Source organism: Equus quagga, chromosome 7 (genome assembly GCF_021613505.1).
Source record: "Equus quagga isolate Etosha38 chromosome 7, UCLA_HA_Equagga_1.0, whole genome shotgun sequence".
Lineage (NCBI taxonomy): Eukaryota > Metazoa > Chordata > Mammalia > Perissodactyla > Equidae > Equus > Equus quagga.
The window spans coordinates 40,612,367-40,631,695 of NC_060273.1; the positions used below are offsets into that span (position 1 = coordinate 40,612,367).

At 59.4% G+C, this 19,329-nt stretch overlaps 1 protein-coding gene across 3 annotated transcripts in view; it reads left to right on the top strand.

Moving 5' to 3' along the window:
- Window positions 1-19,329, top strand: part of CLIP2 (CAP-Gly domain containing linker protein 2) — a 77,848-nt gene that overhangs the window by 19,167 nt on the left and 39,352 nt on the right. For all 3 annotated transcript variants that reach the window (XM_046667099.1, XM_046667100.1, XM_046667101.1), the window contains exons 2-3: window positions 359-549; window positions 14,505-15,052. In XM_046667099.1, coding sequence (XP_046523055.1) covers window positions 426-549; window positions 14,505-15,052 — 672 coding nt within the window. In that variant the 5' untranslated portion in view covers window positions 359-425. The remainder of the gene's footprint in view (window positions 1-358; window positions 550-14,504; window positions 15,053-19,329) is intronic.

Here is a 19,329-nt window from a genome sequence, read left to right on the forward strand (position 1 = left end):
CTCTGCGGTGAGAGCTGCACTCAGCTGTTGGTGGCTGTGCTGACATGTGTGGTCCTCTTACAAGGTTGCTGGGGTTAATACTGCCATCGCTGCCGACCCCAAGCCACTCTGCTCCTCACCCTTGCCTCCTGGCCCAGGAGGTGGGCAGCGAGAGCGTGCCCGACCTCAGAGCCCAGCAGACCAGGACCCGTGTCCTGGCAACACCACCACCACACTGGGTCCACACTTGCTGCCATGGCTCTGTGCCTCAGTTTCCCTATGCCCAGTTTCAGGGGTGCTGGAATCCCGCTGTGTCCCACCGGGCTGCTCTGACATCTGGTGACGTGGTGATATGATCGCTTCTGCTCTCTGCCCGCAGGTGAGTGACGATGGCGGAGAGGACGTGACCTGCACGGACCGTCATCCACCCACGGAGTGGCACCGCCATGCAGAAGCCCAGCGGCCTGAAGCCCCCCGGCCGCGGGGGGAAGCACTCGAGTCCCGTGGGCCGGACATCCACCGGGTCTCCCTCGGCCTCTGCTGCAGCGGCGGCCACGGGCTCCAAGGAAGGTGCGTGGGGCCAAGGGTGGTGGGGGGAGGCGCCGGTGGCAGAGTGGTTCTTCTGGAAAAGCCCTGGGAACACGGGCTGCTCTGTGACCAGCCGGGAAGCCAGCAGTACCCGGAAGTTCTTCTTTACGTCTGACCGTGATCCCTCTAAAAATTAACTGGCGACAGGCCCTGACGCATGCTCAGTGTGTGTCATTCCTCCTCCCACTCCCCTGGCTCCGGGAGGCGGCACCACTGTCGGCTCCACCCGGGGTGAGGAGGTGGTGGTCCCGGGAGGCCTGGTGCCTTGCCCAAGGTCACTCAGCCAGTAAGACAGCCGGGATTCAAACTCCAGCCTCCACCCGCCTCCCGGGGCCCGTTCCTTCCCCTCTGGGACCTGGGCTTGTTCTGGTGGAGCCAGCCTCGTCTCCCCACCGGCCTTCTGGTCTGCCACCCAGAGCCATGCCCGTAACCGTTCCTCACGTGACCTCTGGCCTTTCTGCTGGTGGGCAGAGGGTGCCTGTGGGATGCCAGCCCGGACAGCAAGTGGGTGGAGAGCAGCTGTTGGTTATTGGCTTTTCTGATGATGGAAGGAAGGCAGCTCCTGTGGAACCTTGGGAAAGTTCCATACGAGTAAAGTTGCCTGTAATCCCCCTCCTCGAGGCAACTGCTGATATTCTGGTTTGTCTTTCTACTTTTTTCCTTCCCTGTTTGCAATCATGCTGCATATACAGCTTGACAGTCTCCTTTTTCCTTTGAAGATGATCAGTGAGTTTTTCATGCCACTGGAAATGTCACGTGATAGTGATGTTTAAGCGTGATAGGAGTGCGTCATTTTAATGGCTGTAAAATACTCTTTATTCAACAAACATAAGTCAAAGGCCTGCTTGTTGACATCGTCCTAACCACCAGAGCTCTCATTCTGAGCAGAACCAGAATGTGGTCCTGGCCCACAGCGGACTGCCAGTCTGGTGGGGGTCTGGGTGTCGTGAGATCCTATGACCAGGGCCTGACCAGGTCCTGGAGGGCCACAAAGCCTTCCCTGAGGAGAGGATGGTGAGCTGAGGTATGGAAGGTCCTGGTTCACTAAATGAAGAGGGAGGTACTTCAGGCAGAGGGAACAGCATGTGCAAAGGCCCAGTGGCAGAAGGGAGTGTGGGGGGTATGAAGCAGAAGAGTGTGAGGCTGGAACGTGGCCAGTGAGGAGTGTGCTGGTGAGACAGGGTGGACTGGGCAGGGGCAGCTTGGGGCTGAGCAGGGAGTTCTGCTTCCATCTCAAGAACAGTGGGAAGCTGCTGCAGGGTTTGCAGTCAAAAGGAATACGATGGAAGGAATTGGGAAAGTTTTCTGATTCCATTCTCTGTGGTTGGAGGCTGCGATTGTTTCTTATTTTTCACTTCGATAAATGATGCTGTGATGAGCATGTCTGGGCACAGATCCTCGCTTTGATGACACTCCAGCCAACAGGGGGACACTGTCCATCTCGCCTGACAGTCACAGAACCTGGAGAGATAGAAAACAGCCCGAGACCAGACTCAGCCATCTGGGCCCTGGGTGGGGTCAGGGGAAGTTTGAGCCAAAGGCAGGGGCAGTTGGCAGAACTAGGTCCCTGGCATAGCCAAACACCCCGCAAGAAAGGGTGAGGCAGCTGCACGACACGGCCCGTGGGCAGACCCCCCCACCCCTGCCTGGTCCAGCCTCGTTTGAAGGCCAGAGTACCCCTTCAAGGTGGCAAACCCTCCTTTATTCATGGGAGGCGTTCCTGAGCGAGGAGGAGCCAGGTGAGAGAAAATGGGGAAAGGATGCTCCAGGTGGAGGGGACAGTGATGCAAAGGCCCCGAGGCAGGGGTGAATTTGGTTTGTTAAGAAAGAGAAGGAAGACGAGTCTGTGTAGAGAGGAGTGTGAGTGAGGCTGGGGAGGGCAGCAGAGGCAGTCGTGGAGGATGCGGGCTGGGTTTCAGTGCGACGGGAGCTGATGGAGGATGTTAGCAGAGGAACAGCTGGGTGTTCACATCCCTCAGGCCGCTGTGTGGAGCATGGGTCTTGGGGGTTAAGAGCAGGGGTGGGGAGCCCAGTGAGGAGGCTGTGGTCCCCCAGGCGAGGTCGTCTGCACTCACTGCCCGGCTGTGGGAAGTCAGGGGGGCTGAGCACCTCGAGTGGGCTGTCCCAGAAGACTTCCTGGAGGAAGCGTGAATGGCTCAGCCTTGAGGATGGGAGAACATAAGTGTGCAGAGGAGGACGATGTGCGGGCAGTGGAGGAAGAGCGTGGACAGAGGCACCAAGTGGGCTGAGTGTGGTGGGGTGCAGGGGGGGTTGTGTAGCCCACTAGCTGGAGAAGGGCACCAGCTAGGCCCGACCCCAACCCTCTCCTCTCCTGGAGAGAGCCCCATAGCACTGTCTGGGTTCCTTCTTCCCTGATCAAGAGGGGCCTGAATGCTGGCTCTGATCCAGCTCTAATGCCCCTCCTAGCTCTGCCCCTGCTGTGTGACCCTGGAAGAGTTGCTTAACCTCTCTGAGCCACAAATGGGATAGTAACATGTCTGCTGGGATCAAGTGAGTTAATGAACGTGAAGTGCCTGCAGGTACAGAACTCATTAAAGAGTAATTTCTTTTCTTTTCACTTGTCCCTAATCTCATTACAGAAGAACTTGGAAGTGATAAAGGAGGAAACACCCATTACGCCCCCTTAACCTAGTCACAGCCACCATGCGATGGATTTCCTTCCAGCCTTTTTTCCTTTTGCACATGAGTTTTAAGCAGCTAAATCGTGGGTAGTTCCTAAATTTGCATCTTCCTTTTTCACGTTTTACTGGGGTCTCTGGGGGGTGTGTCCCTGGGTGACCGCCGTGTTGTCTTTGCTGCCGTTTTGAACAGGTGCTTGTTAGTCCCCGGAGGGAGTGGGAATGGGCCGCAGTGTGGCCTGCTGCTGGCTTCCCAGTCACGCTGCACTGTGGTCCAGGAGCCCCTGAGGGCGGAGGCTGGGTGGTCTGACTCTGCCTGGCCCAGGGAGAGGAAGGAGCTGTCACTCCGTGAATGCCCCATTGATTAGAGAGCCCCACCTCCAAGCCCTGTGTTGGGCTTGATGGCAGTGCAAGGCTGCAGCTGGACGCCCATGAGGGAAGGGGGAAGAGCCAGGAGCAGTAGACCCTGTGAGGGGGGAGGGGAGACGGGAGATTTCTGCACCCGGAGCTGCTTTTGTCCCTCCTCGGGTCTCATAGCAAGGGCCTCTGGAGATGGGGGGCCTGGAAGCGGGAAGACGTGGCCCCCCTCCCCCGCCCTGTGGAACTGGCCGTCTGCTCTCCGAGGTGCTGGAAGTGCCTTCCCCATCTCAGGCTGGGACCCCATGCTAGGGGTCCCGGGGCACCAAGCGGGGGGTCTGGCAGAGGCGGGGGGAGCCTGGGGTGGTTTGGGGGAGCAGTAAGAAGCTGGAGTCTGCTCTGGGAATCGGGGCAGTGGCCACATCCCAAAGCGTGAGCTCAGCCTCCGGACAGAGGGTCTGGCCCTGGGCCCGGCCTGGACCGGACCTGGACCGATGCCCTGTCCCCGCCCTGTGGAGAGGGCGGGCCTGTGCTGGTCCTCGGAGCTGTGACACGCAGGGAGTGGCCGGGCCAAGGGGGCCATTGGAGAGGGTCTTATACTGGGTCTGTGGCCCCGAGGCATTCGGAGCAGGTGCGCGGGAGGGCTGTCTGGGTCCCACTGGCGGGCAGGGGCCGGGGCTGGGGCAGCTCAGGACAGGAGGGAGCACCCCTGCATGCAGCTTCCAGTCAGGCAGCCAGGGAGGGTGTCGCTCAGGAGGTGACGCCAGTGCAGAGGTCTGGGTGACAAGCAGGAGCCAGTGCAGCTGAGGTTAGGGAAGAGTGTCCGGGCAGAGGGAATAGAGGCTGTGAAGCCCCGAGCTCAAGGGATGTGAGGACCGGAGGGCAGCTGGAGTGACAAGGGGAAGTGTCTTGGAGGGGCTGGGGTGGGAGCCGGGGAGCTGAGCGGGGGGCCACCCGGGGGTTTGGAATGTATCCTGGCCCTGAGGGAGGAGAAGCGGGTTCAGGCCTGTGGGCTGGTGGCCCAGGACTGCTGCTGGGGTGTGGGCCCTTGCGGGTCCAGGGTAGCCTGCAGGGCTCAGCAGGGTCTGACACTGCCCTGCAGGCGTGGGAGAGTCGGTAAGGGCAGGCTGTGAACAGGAGCCCAGAGCACTTCCCTGGGGTCTGCTTCTGGGGCTGAAGTAGGGGCAGGCCAGGCCGGCCGTGGGGGTCCCTCTTGAACCCAGGAAGAAGAAGGGCTGGCTGCAGTGACCTGAGGAAGACTTGGGGCTGCAGAGCAAGGGGACAGACCACAAGCCACCGTCTGGCCCCTCTGCTGGGCCAGGCGGGTCCTGGAAGGGCCTCTCCCATCCCGGCTCTGTGGTCCAGCCCCAGAGATGGCCCACCCGCGAGGCCGGCGCTCGGCGTTGGCTCTGTTATGAGCTGGCTCTGCAGCAGGCTCTCCTCCAGTTTCTTTGTCATAAACGACCTGGCTGGGTAACTGCTTTCCCCTCGTCGTACAGATGAGAAGCTTAAGCTTGGCGCCTTGTGCTGAGTGCCGAGTTCCAGGGCCGGAGTGGGGCCGCAGCCGAGACTCTTGCTGGGCTGGGGCTAAAGCTGGCTCAGGCCGCTGGCACCTGCTGCCCCGCGCCAGGGACGGGGTGGCTGGGGTCCCAGGTCCAGTCCCAGCTCCACACGCCAGGCAGGTTGGAAGGTGGACAGGCTGGGGGGAGCGATCTGTCCTCATCAGGTTGGTCATGAACGTCCCCCCAGGTGCCTGTGGTCTTTCCTCGTGCTGGGGACCCAGGACACAGGAGGTCAAGGACAAGCATGTGTGGGAGTCTCCCCTTAGACAGAGAGTGAGCCACCTGGGTTGCGTCCACTTGCTCTGTCTGGATCCCCACAAAGGGCCCATGTGGGGCTAGTCCCAGAGCTTTTCAGTTCTGGCTTAGTGAGCTGGGGCCCGGATGGCCCGCCCCCCATGGGTGCTCCAGACACGGGAGCCGGCGTGACAGCCCCAGGGGGTCTATAGTCTAAGACTCCGACCCACCCCTCTCCACTTCTGGAGAATTATCTTTCACCTAGGTACCCATTTCCCCTGGGAGGGCAGGGCAGGTGGCATCATCCTCATTTTAAGTGGCTTGTCCCAGATGCTGTGCAGACCTGGGCACAACCAGGACTGGCTTCCAGCCCCTGCTCCTGCAGAGCCAGCGCGGCCCCAGGCAGCCTTCACTCCCTTCAGGGTCAGCTTCTCTGGCTCTCCTCCCGTAACCACATCCTCAACTTTTAATGGCGTCAGGATGGGGAAAGCCAGGCCGAGCTCTTCTGTGCTGGGCTGCGGGCGGGCAGGGGCAGGGCGGCCTCCTAATGCTCCTGACGTTGCCCAGTGTCGCCCAGGCGGCCTGGCGGCCAGTGCCTGCCTGCCATGCGTGCGCGTGGCCACAGCGGGCTTCTCCATGGGGAGCCGGCTCTGCTCTTCCCAGGGTAAGGCTCCCACATCCTCCACCCCCGGGAGCCCGCTGGGTCTGCCGGGTGCGGGCTCTGTCCTCCTGGTTTGGGAATAGGAGGAACCAAAAGAGACTTCTGAGTTCCGTTTGGCTCAGGAGTCACACTGAGCAATCCTGGGGATGAGGCCTGTGCCAGAGTGGCTGAAAGAGGGTCCCTGCTCTGGGGGTGGGTGGCTGGAGACATCGCAGTAGGGGGATGCGGCCTGTGGCGGGCAGAGTCGGCTGGGAGGGCGCTGTGGGAGGGACTGACCGAAAGTTGGACTGGGCCTGGGGCTCACGGTGGACAGCCTGCTCCCATGAGGAATCTTATGGAGACCCCATGCCTTCCTTCATCCCCTCTGCCTTGAGCACCTGCTGGGGGGTGCTTAGAGCAGAAAGCTGCCTCAGGGTTTGTGGGGCATTTATGTGTGTTGCTTTGGGGCCACTAGGGAGGGGAGGTCTGGGTCGTGGCCAGTCTGCATTTCAGCCTGGCCCCGGGGCTCCGAGGGTGGAGAGGGGAGGCGGTGTGGGCGCCACCTCCCAGGGCTTGTGTTCTGGGTGGGGCGCCGACGTGTCCCCTGGCAGCCTGGGAGGCAGGCTGTGCCAACCGAGGAAGGACGGAGCCCCGTGGGGTGGCTGTGCCGCCGGGAGGTGTTGGAGCTGGTCTCCTGGGCAGGCAGGGTTTCCTTAGGTGACACAGAGGAAAGGGCTGTATTTGAAGGCCAGGGTTCTGCCAGGGGCAGCCTAGGTTATGCCTGTGGTCTCGGCATGACGCCGTGTTAATAACACCTCATTTCTCTCCAAGATGTCTGGTTTTGGACGGTGAATCGTGTGGTCGCCTTATTTATAGCCCCTCCTAAACAGTCACAGAGCTCATTAGCACATTAAAGGCTCTGAGAAGTCCTGCAGCAGAGTAACCTTAACTCCCGTTAGGGCGCTGATTCTCAAGCTTGTTTGAATTTGGAGATTAATTTTTTTTCATAGTACCTGTTAACACCTTGTGGAACTATGTTCTCTGGGATGTATGGGCACTGACCGCCTCCTCGAGGGACCGTGTCCTGGCACAGGTACCCTTTTTCCCTCTGGCCTTCAGGGGCTGAGGGCAGCCTTGATCACGCTCCTCAGTCCCTGGGCGTCATCTCTGTGGGTTCCTGAAGGGCCCCTCTATGTTTTCTTTAAGTTGATTCCTTTTTGCCCTGTTCCTGTTCTTTCCCCCACTTCTGGGCGTCTGCGCCCCTATGCTGCGTGTCGGAACACTCTTGAACCCTGCTTCCCACCAAACATCACATCTGAAACGCTTCCCCATGCAACCTGGAAGAATTATTATTATTTTTTTTATTGTGCCAAAATATATATAACATAAAATTTGCCATCCTAACCTTTTTTTTCTTTTTGAGGAAGATTAGCCCTGAACTAAGTGCTGCCAATCCTCCTCTTTTTGCTGAGGAAGACTGGCCCTGAGCTAACATCCGTGCCCATCTTCCTCTACTTTCTATGTGGGACGCTTACCACAGCGTGGCTTGCCAAAGGGTGCCACGTCCCCACCCAGGATCCAAACCAGCGAACCCCGGGCTGCCGAAGCAGAACGTGCCAATTTAACCGCTGCACCACCGGGCCGGCCCCCATCCTGACCATTTTTAAGTGTCCATTCAGTGGCGTTAATTGCATGTCCGGTGTTGTGCGACCATCACCCATGTAGTCGCAGCTTTTTCATTACCCCAAACACCGTGACAGCAGCAGCCCTCCCAGGGTGGCTGCCCCCTGCTCTCTGCTCTGTGAACCTGCATCTTCTCGACACGTCCTCTAAGAGGAGTCATACGGTGTGCGTCCTTCGGTGTCTGAGTTCTGAAAGAATTATGTTTAAAGATTGCTTGGTAATCTGGAAGACTTGGCCATAATTTTTATAGAACTGCTTCTATTTTTGGACACTTAGGTTTTTTTGTTAGTTTGTTTATTTTGTGAATGACAAGACAGTGAGTCAGTTTTTTCTTTCTAAATTATTTCTGTGGGAAATGGGCCAAAGATTACATTAACTACTTTATTTTTTCTTTTAACAATATATTGTATTACTTTTCTGTTATATTTTACTATAAGTAAAGTGGGCTCGTTATACAGGTCAAAGGTTAACATACAAAGTGGTCTCTACCTAAAGAGCTCAGATGAGTCAGGGGAGGTGGCATGATGGGGTGGCCTCCCAGAGGGCTCGCTGCTCTGACTGAGGAGAGCCTGAGGCTGGTGACGGAGGCGGGGAGACCCTTCTGGAGGCTGCTGTCCCCAGCGGGGTGTGACATCTCGAGGGCCCTATCTCGGGAGGGGCCTCTGAGTTCTGAGTGGCGGGTGTGGAGTTGGGAGTTACTTCTGCTGTATAATTCGTAGATCTTGATGAATAACTGGATTGGGGTGGGGTGGGCTGAGGGGAAAGGAGCCATGAGGGTTTGTGCCTGAGTAAATGGGTGGGGGAGATACTCCCGAGATGGGGAGGACAGAGGAGGAGCTTTTGGGAGGGTCACTTTGGTTCGGAATGCCGAGTGTGAGATCCTGGGGGACATCCAGGAGGAGGCAGTTGCTGGATGGTCAGGTGTGGCGGCCAGGGAAGGGATCTGGACTGGAGAGAGCAGTTGGAGCCCAGTTCCCTCCTGTCTTCCTGTGTCATTTGGATCTTTTACGAGGAGAATTCACTAGTGTCTTTAAAAAGGCAGCAGTGTGGCAGCATAGAAGCAGCAGCTAGAGCTTTGGGAGAGCATCAGGTACAGGGGAGCACAGGGAAGGGCAGGGCCCAGGCGCTGACCAGAGGACAGGGCATGTCTTCCCGCCTCCCGACCCCTCCCCACCCGCTCCCTGCGGTGGAGACAGCTCGGGACCTGCTGCTTCTGTGTCGTCTTCTGTGTCATTGGTGGGGTCGGTAATTTAGAGGGGTCTCCGTGGGCCACTGGTCCGGGGCGTGGGCTCGGAGAGGACCAGCGGTGTGCTGGCGCCGGCCACACTGGCTCACAAGAACAAGTGTGAGATTGCAAACCAGATGTTAAACACAGCCATTATTTAAAGAATCAGATTGAATGAATTTACGGTTAAATAAATTATATTAAAAACATAGGTAGTAAGTATTCAAATCTCGTCACACCTAGAGTACTTCAGGAGTGTTTATACCACTGATACTTGTACGATTTTGCTACTGGTAAATACTACTATTTACTGCTAGTAAGATTTTACAGTATCTGAATTTTTAAAGTTATTGGTAGAAATACTATATAATCGTCCCAACTCCCTGTTCAGTGACATCCTGCTAGTAGCTTGAGGTCGACTGCAGTGGGAGAATTTACACCATGGAAACTGGCAAACGCCACAAGTCAGCGTTATTTCTTTTTCTCCTAGAGAGCCTTTAGCAGCACACCACCGGCCAGCACACAAGGTGGAGGCAGGAGCGGCTGGAGACCACCTGCGGGGGAGGACCAGCAGGGCGGGCAGGGGTGGAGGAGGCAAGAGGCCGCGTCGTGTCCCTGGAGCAGGGGCTCCCGAGAGGAGGACACAGCAGGCCCGGGCACCACGAGGCTGGGAAGGGCCCACGCAGAGCCCAGGAGGGGAGAGCTGTTTCCACCTCGGGTGGGGTCGGGAGCCGAGGGTCAGAAAGCGTTGGAGAGTGCCTGGGAAGTCAGCGGATGGAGCCGCTTCCTTCTGGACGCTGCTGGATGGAAAAAGGCCCACCACGAGAAGGTCAGAGGACCGAGTCGTGTCTAAATACGGCCCTGCTTGTGTTTTTGACTTTTAAGTAGTTGGTATATATGCACGTACGTGTGCAGGAGAAAGCCTGCAGAAACAGACACTGGATGCTAACTGTGATTGTGTTTGTCCTATGCAATGATGGGTGCTTTAATTTTTAAAAAATCAGTAACTATGTTTTCTAATTTTTCGGCAGTGGCGGTAAATGATCTATGAGATAAGCACTTGAATAGAGGGAGAAAAGCTTATTTGCTGAGAAGGGCGGGGTGACAGCAGGAGGGGTGCCCTGGGGAAGCTGTTGTTTCGTGGGCTGCGGCTGTTCCTGCCACGCATGGGCTCTGTTGGCCAGCGAGCAAGGGGAGGAGAGAGACGGTGGGGAGGCAGGTTCCGGGGAGACCAACGGGGATGGAGGTTTGTTCTAAAAGGAGAAGAGGGTTCTTAGCTTTCCTCTAGAAATATGGGGATAACTGGAGGGCTCAGGAAGGGCGAAGGTGGAACCAGAAGCTGCTGGGGAGTCAGTCTCCTTGACTGGAGAAATGGGAACCAGTCGGTGCAGCGTGGGATGGGAAGACCCCCTGTGCCAGCACAGAGCCATCGTGGCTCGACATCTGGCAGTGGCACCTGGCTCTGAGCAAGCCTGCAGCTCAGCTTGCATTGAGGGCCTGCTGCCTGGCACCGGGCTGGGTGCTAGAGAGGAGCAGAGCCCTCTCGAGCTTCCTTTTAGCTCCGGGAGGCAGACAAACATGGGGAAGATAGGAGATGAGTCTCTGGAGGAGTAAAGCGGGTAAGGGGCCATGTGGTGGGCTGGCTTTTAGATGAAGCAGTCAGGGAGGGCTTCTCTGAGGAGGTGAGGGAGCGAGCTGATGACTCCCTGGAGTGGAGGTTCTGGGAGGTGCTCCCACCCTTGTTTGCCGGGGGCCCTCTGTCCCCAACCCCAGGCCCCCATGGATCTTGGCCCTTCCTCAGGCAGGCAGGTGGCCAGCGGAGTTGTAGCCACAGTTCTCTTGTCCCCACCTTGCTGGGCCTTCACTTGGCCATGCCCATTGTCCCCAGCATCTGACACCACGTGCTCAGCAAATGGGGTCCTGGCAGCTGAGACTTGGCAGGTATGACAGAGGCCTGTCCCGGCTTCCCCAGGAGGGTGGGCGAGACCGAGGTCCTTGCGGGAGGAGGGGAGGGGTGTTCTCATCTGGGCGCCCCCGTCGGCCTCCACTCTTGGACCACATCCTCCAGCCCTTTCATCAAAGTTCTGCTTTGAACTTGAAACTGGCAGCAAATTCCTCAGCCTAGTGTCTGGGAGGAGACCAGCTGCTCGCCTGAGGCACGCTCTGTTGCTACCCTTTGCTTTCTTGGGGTTTACTGACCTGCTGCTGCCGGGCAGGAACTGGGAGGGTGCCCAGGCCAGGCCCTGCCCTCAGGGAGCTTCCGGAGCCATTGGGGGTGTGGCCGAGGGAGCCATCCCATCTGGGGGTCTGAGAACTCTGATGCTGGGAGAGGAGGCTGGACACGGAGAATATCAGTGCGGCTGGGACCCTGGCTACTTCTGACCTCGCCCTTTGTTGTCTCATGGGGAAACTGAGGCCCCGAGGTGGGGAGGGGCTTGGCCAGGCCTCAGCAGTGTGTTGCTAATGGCCCTGGAGGGAAGGGGGCTCTGTCAGGGTTTTCCATGCTATCCCAGGCTCAGACGGGAAAGCTGCCCAGTGCCTGGGGGTTTGTGCCTGCGGGGCTGGGGCAGCAGGAGGACAAAGGGGAAAAGGAAGCAAAACACCCAAGTGTGATTGCCACAGGCTTATGACCTGGATTTTAGCAGCTGTTGAAACAACTGGTCCCTGGGCTGTGACCCCTGGCAGGGGCGGGGGGTGGAAAAGGGCGATTACCTGAGGGTCTGCCCCGGCCCGGACAGCTGGGGACAGGACAGCTGGGTGGGCAGCTTCTTGCCAAGAATAGTCATGCCGGGGCCCCGCAACCTGGGCCCCTGCTCTGTGCTCTGAACAAAGAGGACAGGTAGGCACAGGAATGTGTGCTAGAAACGGGTTTGGGAAGGGAACTGCCGCCTGCCACGAGTGCCTTATAGGGGAGCCATTGTGGGGGACCCCACTCCTGCCTGGGTGACTCTGGGCAAGTTCCATCACCTCTGTTTCCTAATCTCAAAATGACAATGTAACTACAGAAAGGACCCAGTGCACTCGGGGGCATGCAGTCGGTGCTTCATAAATGTAGCTGCTGTTGTCATAACGATAATGTCAACATCTTGTTGACCGGACCCGTGGGCTCCTTGAGCAGGGTTACGTGTTACAAGGGGGCCGGGGGCTGGGGCACCATCTAGTTTGTTCTTTCCTCCCCCATAGCTGCTTTTCGGAGCAGCTTTTCCATGGGAAGGGGCCCCCTGGCCTGGTGAGCGGGAGAGCCACCGTGGGGGCATGGGTGGACTCCAGATCCCAGCAGAAGCCCCTCGTAATGCAGGATTGTCCTGGGTCGGGACTGAGGGTTGCAGGAGCCGGCAGGACGGGGCCTATGTGATTTTTGTTAGCTGCGGAGGGCTCGGCCACTCCCCTCCGTTCACAGGGGTAAAGCGACTTGCCCAAGGTCACCAGCTCCTGCCTGGAAGCCCCTCTTCGGGCCGCTGGGCCTTTTGTGTTTTAATTTTTTCTAATCGCTTAGTGTGAGGATAGATCATTCTTGTCCAGATAGCAGGAGTCCCCACTCATCGCACACGTTTGGGCAGGTCCTGTCCTGTCATCACACAGCGGCCCCAGGACAGAAGAGCCCGTGAGGAGACTGGATGGGGCTGGGACAGCTGGTCCGTGGGCTCCAGGGCCGCCTCCCTCAGCCGCTGTGGCCTCTGCCTCATGAGACCTCAGTGGTGGAAGACAGCCTCGCGGGCCACCCATCCAGGGTCCTGTGCAGGGTTCTTCTCTAAACCAGAAATGGAAGGAGTGAGAGACGAGATTGTTCCCTGCTGGCAAGGAACCGTAGGTTTGGCCGATGCTGGGAAATGGGTCCATTCAGGGGAGCCCAAGATTTGGGGTGATCATACTTTGGGGTTTGGCCCGGCAGGTGCTTAATGTGCATTTGTTGGATCAGTGAATGTGCCCTGCACCAAGAACGGCTGGGAGCCTAGCTGAAGGGCCTGATGGCTCCGAGCCTCAGTTTCCTCATCTGTAAAATGGGGATAACAAGCCCACGTCACAGGACTGACCGAGGGCCGGGTGCGCTCCTGCGTGTCCGCCTGGAGCCCAGGGTGTCAGCGAGTGGGTGTGATCACAGTGTTGTCAACCCAGTCCAGCAGCCAGGCTCGTTGACCTCCCAGGAGCCCAGCTCACAGGGGAGAGGTCGCCCCTTCCCCCGAGGCAGGACCCTGTCCTGGCTGCCCAGGCCCTGGGTGGCCACGTGCTATCCCACCACAGCTGCCACTTGCTTGGTCCTGTTTGATGGACTTGGAGTTGTGTGGCTTTCCTGTCCCCGGAAGCTCTGTCCTTAGGGTGGCTTCCAGCCCTGAGCTGGAAGTGTCCAGCCAGGCCTGGGGCCCAGGGTTTTTTTGGCCTCAGGGGAGAGGAGGATGCTGGTGGGCTGCTGCCCTGTGGCCCCTCTGCTGGCTGCCCATGGAAGGGACCAGAAACACAGGCAGCTCTGATGGGGCCATGGCAGCCTCTGCTCACCTCCTGTCCCCATCTGTGTGTCACGAGCCGTCAGCCTGCGTCAGGAGGACAGGAGAGGGACGAACTTTCTCTCCCGTGCTTGGTCTGGCAGGAAGTGGGGGGTGGCCTCCAGACCTTGAGGCACAGACAGGTGGGCTTCCTGCTTGCCCACCTGCACAGGAGGCCCTGTGTGGGGCCCCAGAGCCACACACACAGAGCATGGTGGGTTCGAGCCCTGCTTTGTCCTGTCATGAGTAACCTTCAGCAGGTTGTTTCCTTTTCCTTCTTTCTTTGTGACTGGAGCACGTTGGAGCCCAGGCCAGGGAGGCAGGCCCCCTCCCAAGGTTTGAGTCCCTTTCTGCTATGTGGCCTTGAGCAAGTCTCTTGCCTCTCTGAGCCTTACAGTCATTCTTCCTATAAGGAGGGGCTAAATCAGGGGACCCAGTTCAGGCCAGAGAGACCGGAGTTCAGTCCTGGGAATGAGGTTCCAAGCTTTCTTCTGCCTCCCGCCCTCCTCCCTCCCACTTTTCCAGGTCTGTGTAGCCCAGAGGCTTGGGGAGGGGTGCGGGAGGGAGGGGGCCTCAGGAGTGCAGTAAGAGGGTTTTCCTGGCTCCGTCCGCCCCAAGATGTCTGGCTGTGACCAGCTGTCAAGAAATAGGTTGGGAGCCTTTAATGGGGCCCAGAGCTGTCTGGGGAAGAGGGTGGGGGCACAGAGACCACTCTGGCAAGATATGAGTCCCACAGAGGGGCCCTGGGTGGTCTCAGATTCACAGCTGAGGGCTGAACCCACCGGGGTGGGGAGGTGGCAGCTGTAACCTTCGAGAATGGGTTTGTTCCTGGCCCTCCATTTTGAGTGACCCTGAGCTGTGGGAAGCTGTTGCATCTCGGGAAGCACTTCCCTGAGCTTTAAATCCTTAGACCTTTCCAGAGGGGTTGGAAAAGTACGGAGAGACCCAGGGATGCCCAAGGGGCGTGAGACCTGCCCAGGTGCACTGCCAGCTACGTCTGCCTCAGTTTCCCCATCAGCCAGCACTGGCCCCTTCCAACTGTGACTCTGGCCCCTGGGGCCACCAAGGGTCTGGCTCCCGCCAGAACCCTAACTGCCCCTCTCTCCTCGCCCACAGGCTCCCCCCTGCACAAGCAGGCCTCGGGCCCCCCTGCCACCACCACTGCCCCCGAGAAGCCCGGCGTGAAGGCAGCCGAGGTGGGCGATGACTTCCTGGGGGACTTCGTGGTGGGCGAGCGCGTGTGGGTGAACGGCGTGAAGCCGGGCGTGGTGCAGTACCTCGGCGAGACACAGTTCGCGCCGGGCCAGTGGGCCGGTGTGGTGCTGGACGAGCCGGTGGGCAAAAATGATGGCGCCGTGGGCGGCGTGCGCTACTTCGAGTGCCCGGCCCTGCAGGGCATCTTCACACGGCCCTCCAAGCTGACCCGGCAGCCCGCGGCCGAGGGCTCAGGTAGCGATGCCCACTCGGTGGAGTCGCTGACCGCCCAGAACCTGTCGCTGCACTCGGGCACGGCCACACCACCACTCAGCAGCCGCGTGATCCCCCTGCGAGAGAGCGTCCTCAACAGCTCCGTCAAGACCGGCAACGAGTCAGGCTCCAACCTCTCCGACAGTGGCTCTGTGAAGCGTGGCGACAAGGACCTGCGCCTGGGAGACCGCGTGCTGGTGAGTCCTTCCCCCACCACTCCACTCTGCATGGGCAAGCAGGGCCCAGGGGCTGGGCAGGGAGGGGACTCAAGGGGCTCCTCTGGTGGGGGGGAGCGGGGTCCAGGCTGGGGCACCCACTCCTCATCAGAACCACACAGACTGACCAGGAAGTCAGGTAAAGTGGGCTGTGGAGACTGGTGCTGTGTGACTCTGGGCAAGTGTCTTCACCTTTCTGGGCCTCAGCATTCCCATCTATAAAATGGGAATTTTAACAGTATATCCCTCATAGATTGAAATGCGTGAATGTGTGTCATGCCTTGGGATAGTGCCCGATAGTAAGTGTCCCATAAATGTTCGCTGTTGTTGATATTATCCATTGATCCAGCCTACCAATGTGAAGGCACCAGGCCTATAGCAGATGAGCCGGGGACCAGGGTGCTCAAGACCCCCCGCCCCGGGTTGGCCGGTTCAGACACCTTCTCAGCTGGAGCGCAGTGATCGCTGTTGCTGTGGAGGAGAGAATTGGGCCCTGGAGCCACAGGGACCTCAGCCGAGCCTTCTGCCAGGGGCCCCTCTTCTCCGGTGGTCCCAGCTCTTGGGCCAGGCTGGAAGCCCCCAGGTCCGTCAGCGTATGGATTCCTCCTTCTATGGTCTGAACGTGGTAGCACTTTCCTGGCACCTGCTGTGGGCCAGACCTGGGCTGGGGGTGGCCAGGTGGCCCTGGCTGACCCTGCCCTCCAGGAACCACGGTGTTGGGAAAGGCAGACACGACACACGGGGCTGTGCCTGAGGGGCATCTGGGGCCTGGCGTGAGGAGCCAGTGGGAGGTGGTCACTGGGTGGCAAGGGCCCTGTGTCCAGTCAGGGGGCTTCCTCAGGGGTAGGGGGGTCCCACCTTGAGGTGGGGAGCATATGTCTGGAGCTCCAAGGCCGAGTGGGGAAGGGTTTGAGGGCTCTGGGGTCCTGGAGTGGGCACCCAGGAGGATGCTCTTGCCTGGGGTCCTCCCACCCCACTCTGGGGACCTCACGCAGTGCCCAGGCTTCTGGGAAGAGCATCCGGGTGGGGAGAGAGAGGTTTACACCCGTTGCCCCGCTGCATCCCTGAGCCCATACCTGAGGTGATTTTATCATCCCCTCTGTACGGATGGAGAAACCGAGGCTCAGAGGAGTCAGGCACCTGTCTGAGGCAACAGAACAGGGCCGAGATTCCAGCCAGCCCCCGAAGCCTGCCTTCTTGGCTCACAGCCACGTGCCTCTCGACCCCGGTGATCTCTCGGGGGCCCTGCCCACCCCAGGGCCAGGTCGCCAGCCTGGTTCCTCATGGACGCAGCTTCCCTGGGTGGGCTGGTGGTGAGTGTGGCCACACTTGCTCCCTGCCCCCCAGCAGCTCACATCTGTCAGGGGAGAGACCATGATCCACGTGCTTGCAGATGCGTGTTTCCTTGTAGACTGGTAAGTGCCAGGAAGAAACAACACACGGCCCTTTGAGGGCCTGTCACAGAGGCGTGACCTACTGGGAGGGCTTCCCTGGGGAACAGTGTTAGGGCTGAGATTGGGGGGTGGCCTGACTGGGTGACATGGGGCAAGAGCATCGCACTGACGCAGGCCGGTGGCCGGAGAGATTAGAGACCAGAAGAGCAGGTAGCAGGGAGCCAGGGCCGGGCCGAGCCCCAGAGGCTGGTGTGGGCCGACCCCCCCGGCCGGGCCCGGGTGGCAGGGGCTCTGCTCCCACTGCACGGGGAGCAGTGGCTGTCTGCTGGCTGCTCAGTAGGGACAGGAAGGCAGGGACAGGAAGGCAGGGGGCAGGAGTGGAGCAGGGGCTGGGGGCTGCTGGGACTGCGCCGGGGAGGGAGGCTGCGCTGGCGGGGCCTCTGCGTCTTCCTGTGCAGGGAGCCACTGCTCTGCTGTTCCTCCCGTGGCTCCCTGGGAAGCCATCCCTGGCCAACAGGACCCAGGCAAGCTGGCTTACCGTGTCACTGAGCTGTCCCTGGGGATGCCCGGGGTCCGAGGGCACCTGCTGGCCATGGCACTGCAGGAAAGTCAGGCCCAGGTTTGGGCCCTTTCTGCTACTTCCCAGCTCCGTGATGCTGGGCAAGTCGCTTCCGCAGGCCTCATCATCACTCATTCATTCACTCATTCATTATCTGTTGTCTGTCTGTCCCACAGAATGGGCGGAGATAGCCCCCTGGTGGGGCTCTGTTGGGAGCACTGAGAGAGCGGGGACGTGGAGGGGCTGGGGCTGTCCTGGGCGGGGCTGTGACGACTTCAGGGCGGGAAGTGGAGGCTCTGGGGGTTATTGATGAGCCCTGATTGGTCCCCAGGCTGGGGGAGCGCTGTAGGGGGGGGGCGTTTAGCCCCAGTTACTCCTACCTGGAGCTCCCCTTGCACCTGCCCCCTCTTCGGGGAGTGGGAGATGGACGTGCAGGGCAGGGGCACCCCAGCTGGCATGGGCAGCCCTGCTCCGGAAGCCCTTGCCAGGCCGGCCTTGCAGCAGCTGGCCCTGCAGACTTGCCCGCCCTCGAGCGTCATGTCCTTCACACTGAAACGCTGCTCTCTTGGGGGCGGACCCCGAGCACCAGCACTTTCTGTACCTTGTGTCCTGCGTCCTCCCCACTTACAGGGGGGCTTATGCCCCCATTTTACAGATGAGGAGATGGGGCTCAGCCCTGGAAAACAGCCTGCCCAGGGTCTCAGGCCAGGGGGTGGCGGGCCGTTCCTGCTTTTTTTTTTTAAAGATTTTATTATTTCCTTTTTCTCCCCAAAGCCCCCCGGTACATAGTTGTATATTCTTCGTTGTGGGTTCTTCTAGTTGTGGCATGTGGGACGCTGCCTCAGCGTGGTCTGATGAGCAGTGCCATGTCCTCACCCAGGATTCGAACCAACGAAACACTGGGCTGCCTGCAGCGGAGCGCATGAACTTAACCACTCGGCCACGGGGCCAGCCCCCCGTTCCTGCTTTTTTTCGCTCATTGACTGTGACTGCCCTGGAACCAGGACACCCTCGGCTGCTGGGTGGGGGAGAGGAGTTTGAAGGAGGAGTTGTTTCTGCCATGAGGATCGAGCTCCATAGCCCCCGCCCCTGTCTGCAGCTCGCCTGGGTTCCTTCTCCTCCAGGCTGGCCCGCTGCTCCTGCCAGGGTCCGCCGGCTCGGCCGAGCGTAAACCCCTGCCACGTCAGCCCCTCTCCCCAGCCCTCCCTTTAAAATACTGTGTCCTGGACGCGGGTGAATGTCGAGGCCTGAACTTAGACACTTTGAAGATAGGGAACTCCAGGAAAAACCATACGAAAACATAGCGCCTTTGCTGATTTTATAAGTTATATGACCCCGTGAATGCATTGTCAGGGCCCCGGGAGAGGCTGGTGCAGCTGGGGACCCTGATGCTGGAGCTCCAGTCGCTTCACCAGCCCCGAGGCTGCCCTAACCGGGGTCAAAGGCATGAACGGGATTTACGTTACTTATGAACAGAGACAACAGCGATCATGCTCATTAACGTATGCTGCTCCTCAAAGGCACCCCTGGGTCCCGGTTTCATTTGGGCCTCGACACTGCCCCGTGAGGTACACGCACTAGCTCAACAACCATGGGCAAGTTATTGATCCTCTCCCTGTGCCTCAGCTTCTTCCCCTGTAAAATGGGGATAACAGGTCACCTGCCTCGTGTGTAGAAGGTTTGGAAGGTGCGTGGCTCTGGGAAAGCTCTGGGAAGTGTCAGCATTAAAGTTTGTGAAGGAGGGCGTTCCCCTCGACTCTGGGGGTCCCAGGCGCAGGGAGGGGCTCAGGGCGCCTCCCTGAGGTCGCACAGTGGCTCTCGAGGGCCTGAATGTCCTTGGCTCCCGTGGGCCGTGAGCAGAGCTCTGTGCCAAGAACCGTCCCCGCCTCGGCTCCAGGAGCCCTGGATCCCCAGAGGCTCTGGGAGGGTGAGAGGGACCCCAGCGACCGCAGACACTGGCCTCACCTTTTGGAATCCGATATTTAAATAACGGGAGTTCCTCATGCGCCTGCTGAAGCAGCTGGGCAGGACCCTCAGGACCGCGGGTCCACCTCTTAGTGTCGCAGTCGCCCGGGAAACCATCTCACAGCCGGAGACCAGAGACTCAGGGACAGGATTCTCCCCGGCAACGGAGGGGAAGCAGGCAGCTGGGCCCACAATTGTCCTTCCCTGTCCTTCCCCGCCCAGGACGCACTCAGGACGTTTCTGGCTAATGCCTGAAGTTCCTCCAGCAATGGGCCACTCTTTTCTGCCCCGATTTCCTCTGCTAAAATCTGCCCCCGCCCCAGTACTCTCAGAGCCAAGTG